At 48.2% G+C, this 12000-nt stretch overlaps 1 protein-coding gene across 2 annotated transcripts in view; it reads right to left on the reverse strand.

Annotated features, from left to right (window-relative positions):
- KIF26B (kinesin family member 26B) overlaps window positions 1-12000 on the reverse strand; it is a 560184-nt gene that overhangs the window by 99510 nt on the left and 448674 nt on the right. For both annotated transcript variants that reach the window (XM_034950150.3, XM_034950152.3), the window contains 4 exons: window positions 10007-10213; window positions 5049-5142; window positions 3265-3527; window positions 815-998 (listed from right to left, as the gene is read on the reverse strand). In XM_034950150.3, coding sequence (XP_034806041.2) covers window positions 815-998; window positions 3265-3527; window positions 5049-5142; window positions 10007-10213 — 748 coding nt within the window. The remainder of the gene's footprint in view (window positions 1-814; window positions 999-3264; window positions 3528-5048; window positions 5143-10006; window positions 10214-12000) is intronic.

Consider the following 12000-nt stretch of genomic DNA (forward strand, 5'->3'; position numbering starts at 1 on the left):
CGAAGAGCAGGCACCGCACCTGGGTTTTGACAGTAAACCTTCACTGACGATTTGAGGGAGGCAGCCGGGGTCTGGGTAGTTATTCAAAAGCCTGATTTCTATGCTATTTTAAAAAACATGGTCCATACAGTGGCCTCGAGCTAATGATAATAACACACTGCCGGAGTGCTTTGGTGGATAAATGTTGGTCTTTCTTGAGGAGCATTTTTGGGGTCTGTGAACAAAAAGATACTGTCAGGCAGTTGTTTTCTTTTTGTAACTTTGACCTCTCACATTCTCATGGCAATGACATTTGTAAATTACCTTTACCAAAGCAAACTCCTTTCCCTGGACAGTTCAAAAGTGAACTTCAGCCCAGATACTATAATTATCTTGAATTACGAATCACTGAACTGCATATTGTAGTCTATTAAGAAAAGTTTGGCTAGGCATGGTGGCTCATACCTTTCATCCCAACACTTTGGGAGACCAAGGCAAGAGGATCTCAAGACCGGGAGTTCTAGACCAGCCTGGGCAACATAGCAAGGTCCCATCTCTACAAAGATAAACAAATAAATAGCTAGGTGTGGTGGCATGAGCCTGTAGTCCCAAGCTACTTGGGAGACTGAGGCAGGAGGATCACTTGAGCCCAGGAGTTTGAGGCTGCAGTGAGCTGTGATCGTGCCACTGCACTGCAGCCTGGGTGACAGAGCAAGACCCTGTCTCACACACACACACACACACACACACACACACAAAGGTCATGGTTGCCCAAGGGGTTTCTGGCTGGGGCCAGAGCCGCTAAGGAGGCAGGAGGGTGGAGTGGCCGACTTACTTCCCCCTTTCCCGCTCTTCTCCATCCGGTACTGGTAGATGTGCAGTGTGAAGAACACGTGTGAGTTGCGGTGGCCGTCCTCATCACAGTCCTGTTGGTGGCTCCTGCGGGAGGCAATGGCGGCATCCAGGAAAAAGGCAGCCTTCTCTGCGGTGGGGGCCCGCAGCTCGCTCTGGTTCTGCAGCTGGAAGACAGAAGCCAAGAGATGAGGCTGCAGGCTGAGGAGGGCTTGCTGTCACTCATGCCTGGGTGTCCCCAGCACCATTCAGCTGGCTGTGTGTTCTGTATAGTAAAGCCACGTGCCCCTCTAAGGCCGAAAACCCTTCTGAAACAAGGTGCTATGCTCATGTGCAATTCTCAGCTTAATTAATTCATTTCTGAAAATTAATATTGAGCATACTTATTGGATGAAACCTATTTTTACCTACTTTACAATCTAAATAGAATCTGGAACTAGTGGGTGTGAAAAGCTGGGAGCAGATGGCTCATCCTTATCTCTGCAGAGGGCGGCAAACCAACACCCCTGGCTATCCATTTACCTAAGAAAACAGGAGCGATGTGACTGCATCTTGAGTCCAAAGATTAGATTGTTTGGAGACAGGTAGGTTGCAAAATGTGATTTGAGGCCTCATAGCAGTGGTGTCCCAAAGATGTAAAAAAACTTGGTTAGCTTTCATTTGACTCCTAGTTTTGCAGTTATTTAATTAAAGCCAATTTTAGGCCATATTTACTAGGATAGTTATAAATAAGAAACCAGTGTAAAGGGCACCCTCAAACACTCACGATACTTGAATGTCTCATCTAAATTTAGGAGATACCTATTTACCTTTAGTTCCTGAATCCATGCTCCCGGCATACTCATTAATTGATGAAAGAAAGCACACGGGGTAATGTGTCTGAATCTTATGAAAACACTTGGCAATTATTTTAAACCTGAATCACAACGATCACATTAACAGAACTGAACCAGCACTCCTCTTTTTGGGGAGAAAAGGCAACTCACGTTTCTGATTTGTTCAAAGAACTAATTTGCAGTACATGTCTTAAGGTTGGTACAAATTCTGACAATTTTCTACTCTAACTATACAAATAATTTTGAACTGTAAGAGCCAATATTTAGAACCTGAGGCCATCAAAATCCTCAGACTTCAAAGAGAGATTCTTTTGTGTTCACAATTTTGTCTCGCTATGGAAAAATAAACCAAAGAATTTAAAAGATTTTTCAACAAGAATTAAAGGGAATATTGGTCTTTTCTTCTTTTTCTTAGCCTTCATTTAACCAGATTTTTCACCCCTTAGTGGAACTTCATCAATGAAGTTCTAAAAACGAATGGGGGTGAAAGCATATTTGAATGTCTAGAAAATGCCTGGAACAGGAGCAGTGGGTCGGGTCCTACTGATTGCATCACAGACACTGTGTAGATACTGTCTCTGCACATTTGATGCCTCAGAACAGTGATTTCCAACTGTGATCCCTGGACCGGCAGCATGATCATCTCATGGGAACTTGTTGGAAATGCACATTTTGGAGCTCTACTCTAGACCTACTGAAGTGGAAACTCTGGGGGGGTGCCCAGCGATCAGTGTTTAAACAAGTCCTCGAGGTGACAGATGCAGACGAAAGAGGACTCAGGGAAATGGAGGGATCTGAGGTGCTTTAAGCAGGGGAAGAGCATGGTCAGGTTTGAGTAATGAGTATAACAGGCCACGGGAGGTATCCTCACCTGTGCAAACAATCCCAGTTGGGAAGAGGCAGGTACTTATCAAACGGAACACCTATCTACAAAAGGAGGCATCTGACAACACGGGAAAATAAAGCCTACTGTTAGAGACTGGAAGGATTGATTATTCTGGATATGAATGAATTGCAGCTCCCGGGTCATTCCTACATCTGTTGTCAAACAGCAAAGGAGAGACCCTCCCAACAGGCTTAGCATCCTGAAACGGTGAACTGGAGCTTCTCTTGGCTTCCATAGTTCTAGCAATTATATCACGGTTCTAATTAGAAAGTGGTTATTAGTTTTTCCTGCAGTACTGCTAATCCGGCTGTAAACCGGTGCCAGAAACACAGTTTATAGAGTCATCAACAGCCCCGTAATGGCTCTAGCTATTTGTGCAGAGCAGTAAATATTCCGGTTTGTTGTCAAACAAAAGAAAGATTGTTACTTTTTTTTTTTTTGAAAGGGGCATAAAGAAAGTGAATTCCATTTCTCCCCCAAATGCTGTAATTGTGGTCCCTGCTCATTGTCAATTAGAGTCAAGGTACAAATATTTAGACTGGGCAAGCCGATGGCCCCACAGCTGCAGGCCATAAAGTTCCAGTGCACTTTAAAGTAAACACCCGTAAGCCTCTGAGTTTACAGGTTCAGTGATTCACGGGTGGAGCTGCCCCAGCCTCTGAGGTGGGGAGGGAGCCACCTTGGGGCGAGCCAGGCTTCAGAAGCAATCACCTGCGTGCCGCAGATGGGGTCCTCACAGAGGTACACGCCCGGGGACTGGCCGTCCTGCAGGCTGCCCGTGGCCACCTCCGACAGCAGATCCCGCAGATTCTCCTCCTTCCCCCACACTTCCACGGCGGAAACCCGGACTGAGAAACGGGCGCCGGTCTTTTCCTTGCGTTCGTTTATGAGCTTGAAGAGCCAAGAGATGGCACAGGGAATGATGCCCAGGTTCTGCATGGAATCATCCTTTCCGATCATGGTGTAGGATTTTCCTGGGAGAACCAGGGAAGGAAGAAAAGCAGGTTCAGTGTCCAGGCATCATTCCACCGAGTCTCCAAAATAGATGCCAAGGATATAGAAGAAGGGCACAGGGAAGGGGGGAAAAGGGAAGAGAAGGGACAAAAAGATGAGAGAAATAGTATTTGACAACAACAGAAGGCATTTTCTGGTATTACTAACTAAATGGCTATAATAAAGAATGCTGGTTGGGCTCAGTGGCTCATGCCTGTAATCTCAGCACTTTGTGGGGGCCAAGACGGGAGGACTGCTTGAGGCCAGGAGTTCCAGGCCAGTCTGGGCAACATACGGAGACCCTGCCTCTATGAAAAATTTTTAAAAATTATCTGGGTGTGGTGGGGCATGCCTGTGGCCCCAGCTACTTGGGAAGCTGAGGCGAGAGGATCACTTGAGCCCAGGAATTGGAGGTTACAGTAATCTATGAGCATGCCACTGTACTCCAGCCCAGGCAACTGAGAGCCATCTCTTAAAAAAAAAAGAAACAAAGCAAGTGCCCAGACACGTGACAAGATTAAATCACCATGTACCTTGAGGAGGACCCCAAATATCACATGCTATCCAGTTCCTGCACTGCTTTACACACAGTGGGAAGGCTGGGCTTTTTCATCATCATTATGGTTCTTTTTATAGTCACCCCCCAGATTAAGTCCACATATTCACACTTTATATCCTGTCTCAAGTTAAATGCTGTGTATATTTTTATGGCATGAGCAAATTCTATTAAAACCCAGATGACTGCTTACATCAAGATCGAGAGGAAGGGCTGGGGAGGACGGAAGTGCAGAGAGAGGCAATGGCTTCCTGTCCTGGCTGAGAACCGGCCTCTGTGAGCTCCAGCAAGGCCTCTGTTGGAATCTCTGCCAAGGGACAGTTTTTGAAGCTCCTCAATTCACTAAACATATCAAGCGTGTAAGGGCAAGGCCTGGGGAGCAGATGACCACAGGTCAGAAGTAAGATGGGACTGTGGGGGGATTTATGAACCCCTTGTTGGGGGGCTCTGCTGCCTCCTTTCCCAGATGCTTCAGCGCTGGAGTGTTCCCGACGGTGTGCACTGCTTTCTCCAGACGCGTCCTGGGCTCTGGGCTTTGCTTGGAGGTTGCTCCTCTGGCTTTTACAGGGGTCCAACCACCAACCCACATCCTCCTGGGTGGGGTGGTGCAAGGGGCCCTATCTGCTTCCCAAACAGCGGCTGCTCAGGAAATGAATATTTTCCTGCCTGCCTGCTGGGCTTGACTCTGACCTGGACCAAGTGGGAACAACTCTGCTACTTCTCTTTCCATCTATTTGGACTTGAAGGCTTTCCTACATGAATGGGTGTCCACCTACAATGAACAACATAGGTTTTCGTCGTATAACTTGTTATTGGTTATTCAGCTCAACACCTAAGAGAAACGCAGCCCTTCCTGTCATCAGAGAACTCTGGGAGGGAGACAGAGGAATGCATGGGATGACAGGCAGCTCAATGAGCCGCATGAGAAAGTGAAACTCTCACGAACCCAGTTTGGCGTGGCCGAAACAGAACACGCAGCCATCTGCTCCGTTGACCACAGACTGGATCACCTCTGCCACGGTGCCTGCACACACTTCAGCCTGTCAGACACAAGAGGAGACACGAGCCGTGAATGGACCTCGCAGCGGAGACACCACTAACAACGAAAGTGAGCCCACCTTCCTGGGGCTTCGGGTCCCAGTGTCACTGTGTTCCCAGGTGGGTTGGCCTCTGTCGTGAAGTTTTGGAGATGCTCAGAACCCCTGGCGACCTTCCGCCCTTTGCAAGCCTGAGCATTATGCACGTGAACTGCAAACCACCCTTCTGCTAATCCGTGGTACGTTTCAGCGAATGCGTCTGTAGAGCAGGCAGGAGCAGGCTGGAATGGGGGCACAGTGTGCTCATGAACCTCATTCCCTTCCCTCATCTGCCATTCTGGGCTCCCGGATAAGGCCTTTAAACTCTCCACTCACCCTCTGCTGAAACACGTATACATAGAGTTTATTAAACAGGCCAGGCTTATGAGAGGGAAAAAGGTGACCCACCATTTCACAAGTGAGACCTTGAGAAACACCGTAGTTCTCACGTAAGCAAGAGGTTTGTGATATATATCTGCTTTCTCTCCTGATCTCTTTCCTCATTTTCAATTCACACCTTCCTCATTTTTTTTTTTTTTTTTTTTGAGACGGAGTTTCAGTCTCGTTGCCCAGGCTGGAGTGCAATGGCGCGATCTCAACTCACTGCAACCGCCGCCTCCTGGGCTCAAGTGATTCTCTTGCCTCAGCCTCCCGAGTAGCTGGGATTACAGGCATGTGCCACCATGCCTGGCTAATTTTTTGCATTTTTTTAGTAGAGAGAGAGTTTCACCATGTTGGTCAGGCTGGTCTCAAACTCCTGACCTCAGGTGATCCACCTGCCTCGGCCTCCCAAAGTGCTGGGATTACAGGCGTGAGCCACTGCGCCCGGCCCATGCTCCTCTTTTCAAAACCTGCCTTTTCTTCCTTTTGCTACAGATACATTCAACATACAGAGTATCAGTCACCACATGGTATGTTATTAGGTGTTCTTTGGCCGGGTGTGTGTGTCTGGTCTCCAATTTGATTATTAAATCCTAGACAGGGACCAGGCTCTCGATGATGTTTTGTATTTCCCCTGAACACCCGCTAATACAGAGCTCTGCGAGCCATCAGAGCTGTCGGTTTTGTGGACTAACTTGGAGATCTGGGAAATGTCCTTCTCTTTGTTTAGCACCTGAGACTTGTCACAGAAGCAGAAAGATAGCATTATTCGCTGTGCCCTGTTGCTTTCATTTCTGTCTCGGGGCCGGAGTCAGGGCTCGTAGGAGCTCCAGGAGGCAGTGCTGACATGGGGCTTTGCAGCCCTCGGGGCAGCGTGCCTCCCGGTGGGCACCCGGGCCGTGAATGTTGTTATTCAGCAGCACAGTGAACCCAAGTATTTGGAAATCAGTTTTCTCTCCTAAACTAAAATTGAAAAACCACACTTCCAACAGCTGTCACTTGTTCCAGGGTGGTCCCCAGCAACTCTGCGGGGGGCGGGGGGCTCCTCCTGGGCCAGAGGGGGTGGCAGGACAGGGCTGCTGTGGGGCACACAGGATCTTTCAACCCCCCCAGGACTTAGGCAAGGAGAGCCCAGTGCTAACCCTGGGACAGAAGCAGTAGCGTCTTGATGGAATTTGCCAGAGGCGTGTCTGCAGAGCAGGCAGAAGGCTGCCCAATGGACTAAGCCTTCTTTGGACATAAAGTGGGATGGGAGGCAGGAGGCTGAGAAATCACCTTGAGCTATACATAAAATAAGCTGTATTTGATTCTTGAGCCACCTGGGAGAATGTTGGCTGTGTGTGGACCACACTGAGTCACCCGTGCAGAGGCCGGGGGCGAGAGGAGACCTGCTGTGCAGAGTTGGGGCGGCATCCCCTGGCACAGTTCCCACCCGGCTCTCCACTGAGAAGAGCGTGGTCAGCGGGCTGTCCATCTGGTGTGTGTTAAGAGCTGGCAGGGGCCCCGGAGGCCCCTTGCTGCTTCCCCTGGGACCTGGAGAGGCATGCAGCCTTCTTGAGCACAGCCCCCATGGGAAGGGCCAGGTCTGCAGGAAGGCTCTGCCTGCCCACAAGTCCAGGTTCTCCAGCAGGGGTGTGTCCCAGCAGAGACGTGTCCCAACAGGGGCAGCCAGCGACTGCCGAAGCCACTGAAGGGTCATATGGCTCTCAAAGGCAACCATGAAACAGGACTGTTCTAATCACTGTTTAGCTTCAGGAAGCTGATTTCCTTAGAAACGAAGAGAAAGCACAATTTCTAACTGCCCGGGTCACCATGGTGGCTGCGGCTTCACAGGCTGAAAATGAGGACTGGAGAGCACAGGCCCACTCCGCACACTCCCTCCTTTCAGGCTTGGGGGCTCCAGGGGTGCCCACCCTGTGGGGCTGAGTTTGCCCTGGCCAGCAGCATGCTGCTAATATTGACAGCGATAACAGTAAAAATACCACAACATTTGTTGAGCACTTGCTGTGTTCCTGGCTCTGCTGTGAGCACTTCCTGTGTGTCAACTGGAGGAATCACATGGCCTGATGAGGAACATTGTGGTCATGTCCTCACCTGACAGATGAGGAAGGACACTGAGGTCCAGAGAGGCTGAGTGACTCGCCTGAGGCCACACTGCTAGGAAATATTAGATAAAATGGCGGGGGGTCAAAGATACACCACCGTACCGGGCAGGATACAGAGGGGTTAATGGGGGAATCCAGGAAGGACGTCTGCTCGGGAAAGGGACTTTGAACAAGTGACTTCATCTTTGAGTCTCGGTTTCCTTGTGTGTCACATGAAAACATCAGTGCCTCTCTTCCTACCCCACTGAATTCCAGGAAGAGTCAAATGTGTTAATGTCTGCGAAATGTCTTGAAAACTGCAAATTTACACAGACATGTAATTTATTATAACATTGGAAATTTGAATGAAAGTAAGGCATTCTGAAATGAGCGAAACTCCAGTATTGAGCATACTGAGCTCTGCAGCCGAGTGTGAAATGTAAACAAAGACTAGCAATTAAAATGGACCCTTTTTCTGGAATAAATCTAAAACGCGTTCATAGTCCATGCTTGATTTAGGGTTTGCTTTGGAATTCTTACAACTTGTGGAGATTTGCTTCTGAAAAGTTTTAACTGTGTTAATGAAATTATTTGTAGGCCATTTGTTAGACCGAATGTCAGGTTTAAATTACTGAGCCCATTGGGTGGTATGCCACACAAAAAATGTAATAAGGAGAGAAACCATAGAACTTATTCATAAAGTACTTTGTCTTCTTGGGTAAAACTCTTTGGGGAAACCACATGCTCAACTTCTTAATGAATGGAGCCTGTAACATGTGCTGTGTGCCCACGGTGTAATATAGGAGCCCGTGAGAACATCGCCACCTCCTCTACTCAGATGCAGCCTGGAGGAAATTCACAGAGGCTGCAAATGGTAACTATTCGCACTGTTATCGTCAGGTTCTGCTATAGGTTATTAGTTATTATCCTATACACTGTTTAATGTAAATCTTGATAAGCACTAGAAACTTACCAGAAAGATGCAAACTCCAGGCAAAGTAGGCTATATTCTATAACCTGAGTTATTCATTTCTGCAATCAGTTCTACACGTATGTCCCTGCTCCCTCCCCTGAAGGAACAGGTGCTGTTTCGTGCCACTTAGAGGCCCATCTTCACCAAAGCTCCAGGGTGAATCCAAAGGAGAACAGATATCTACTAGCAGCTTTAGTTGCAGCATCTGGTGAGGTCTGCAGTTCACTGGCTGCCCATGGCTCAGTAATCTTGGTACCCTGGGCCCCCAAGTAGCCTCCCAATTATGCTCATAGTAGATTAATAAAAATGGCCCCAATTCTCCACCCCAGCCTGGGTGCAACTCCCTTGCAATGTGACTTGGAGCTCGTCCAATCATTAGAAGCAGTCTCTTCTCCATCTCATGAAGCTGGGCCAGTAGAATCCAGCAGAAGTGATATTGGGTCAATTCTGAGCTTAGGCCTCCAGAGACCTGCATGCATGGGTCCTGGATACTGCCTTGAGAACTAGCCCAAGCTAGCCTGCTGGATGATGACAGACAATGTGGAAGAGAGACCAGCTGACCTGGTCAAGGCTATTCTAGACCAGTGTAAAGCCAGCCAACCCCCAAAGACATGTGCCTATGGTGTGATATAGGATGATTTTATTTTGCCTGGCTAATATCCAGCCAAGATCCACAGAGCTGCCTGCCCAACCCACAGCTGATCATAGACATAAAAATGAGCTGAGCTAGGACCAGAAGAGCTGCTCAGCTGACCGATGAGCAATGATAAATGCTTACTGTATTAAGCACTGAATTTTAGGGTGATTTGTAAGGCAGCAATTCAGCGAATACAACACCTGTCCCTGAGCCTCTCTTCTTCCCCTTCACTCCACTGAGCCAGGCCACAGGATGCATGTCAGCCTCGGTTTCCCTGCCTTGCACTCTGGTTCCTTACTAGGGCTACAGGCTTGCCCTCAACCCCAGTGTGCTTATACAGGGCCTAGGAGATGGCCTAATTCTAATCAGCTCCCTGAAACACTTTTTTTTTCCCTTCGTACAATGCCCAGGCAGGAGTAGGGTCCTACTAGATCTGTCACCAGCACCTTGACGCATTGTCCTTGTCCCTTTCTGTTATCTTCCTGCTTCTGTGTGTGATCCACTGACTGGCTCACACTTCCTTCTCCCCAAGGACAGATTTTATTGAAATCCGTGCACACTGATCCTGCCCAAGGTCTGACACCAGTAATTCAAAAGCACTGGACCATTCGATGGAGCTCAGATTGACTCCTGAAGGAACTGGTCCATCAGAATGCTCCAGAAGACACCCTCCCAGCTCAAGGGCCCTTGTGAATGAGTAAACGTTGCCCTTTCATCAACGTTGCCTGAGCCTGAGAGGGGGCCGATACCCACCTGAGAAGCGTCTTGTGGAAAAACTGCATCGAAGGCAAACATCTTTGGAGGAACCTGGTTGCCTCTCTTTTGGAAGGCATTTTGACCTCCACAAGTCAGGGGATCGTACAAGGTGATCTGCTTCTTCCGTGGGTCCACCTTTAAGAAAGAGCTGGATTCTGAAGTATCTCGAGCCAAGGTGGAACAGATGCGAAGCATGACTTTCACCTGTTAAGAAAAGATGGGTGACAGCATGGATGAAGACAGCTGGGTGTTTTACGATGGAGCACCCTTGTATACTCTGCGATATACATGCACATGGCAGCACTGAACTTTCTCAGGATAAATTATGATGAAATGCACAGTGAATTAGCAACATCATCTTTGCTGGGTCACGGGAAAACTGATTTATTTATAATTACCAGGTAGAATATTTTGATATGCCCATTACTTCAATATGGAGCTGGCACATCATGTTCTTTGTCTTCCTATTAATATAAATTGAATATTAACTGCGCCCTCGTGGCCCAATTACACAGATGAAAAGGTAGTCTGGACTGCCAAACTATAGGGGCTGGTGCAGTTTCCTTGAAGCTCACAGATCAATAAACCATGCACATAAAAGTTAGCTCCGTAATTTACTCCTTGGCTCAGCTCATCAGGACTCTGGGAGACAAAAATCCACAGTTATTAGTGTCATCATTAAAGAACCGTGAAATGGCCTGCTTTTAATGGCCAGCATTCGAAATGTGTTCCAAGGGGCAACAGTGATAAAAGACTGGTCTGCGACGTGTTATTTGGGATCCCATTAAGCGAGTGCAGAGAAGTTGTCGTTTCAGAGAATGGAAGTGCATCTCTGGAGGGAGCAGGAGGCGCTGCCCTTTAGCCCACTTTCCGCGTGATTGAACACTGAGCACCTCTGGTGGCCTCCACCAACCCAGCCCCGTCCTGCAGGCGAGCGAGGTGCTTATGGAAATGCACAATCAGCCTTGGGGTCCTAAGGTGAACAGAAATCAGGCTGAGGCCTCACACGGGTCTGGAAGCTACAGTCCTGGGAAAAGGGACAGCATTTGCTCTAACTGACTCTTTGTTACTGTGTTGTGAGTTCAGTCCAACAAATGATGGGCACTTTTTTTGAGCACCTACTATGTGTCGGGCACTGTGCTAGGCATGGGGGATGCAAAGATACGTAATGCATAGAGTAGCAGGATAGACACAGATACAGGTAATTTTAGTAATATGTGGCAACTTCGGAAGGTATGCACAAGGATTATTTCTAAATTCCTCTCTGTGTCTTGTTCTCTTTGTCTCATCAGTTGTCAGGTTTGGTGAAATCTCTGTCATGCAATTTTGAGGAGGAGGGGTGGTTGTAATTTTTAAATAAAATATTTTCAACATATAGAAATGCTCAGAGAATCATAATGTTGTGCAAGACGGAGATCCTCCTGCCAATCTCGACTCTCTCTGCTGAGCCATGAGGACTAATCTGCAGTGAGCAAAGCTGAAGGTAAAGAATTCCAAGGGCACTGGGTCCGCAGGTGTCCTGCACCGTGTCCCCGCTGTGCTTGCCTTCTAACTTAAGAACAGTTCTCCGTGGAGATCCGGAAGCCAGTGTCCCAGTAGAAGGAGCCCGAGTGTGGGACGCGCTCCACCTCTGAGGGTTTAGATCTTGCTTCTCACACTGAGGTCATAGAAAGATCCCTGCCATTTTCTCTCATATGCCAGGACTATGCTGTTATCTAGAAGGAGCCCGAGTGTGGGGCGCGCTCCACCTCTGAGGGTTTAGATCTTGCTTCTCACACTGAGGTCATAGAAAGATCCCTGCCATTTTCTCTCATATGCCAGGACTATGCTGTTATCTAGAAGGAGCCCGAGTGTGGGGCGCGCTCCACCTCTGAGGGTTTAGATCTTGCTTCTCACACTGAGGTCATAGAAAGATCCCTGCCATTTTCTCTCATATGCCAGGACTATGCTGTTATCTAGAAGGAGCCCGAGTGTGGGGCGCGCTCCACCTC

This window comes from Pan paniscus, chromosome 1 (genome assembly GCF_029289425.2).
Source record: "Pan paniscus chromosome 1, NHGRI_mPanPan1-v2.0_pri, whole genome shotgun sequence".
Lineage (NCBI taxonomy): Eukaryota > Metazoa > Chordata > Mammalia > Primates > Hominidae > Pan > Pan paniscus.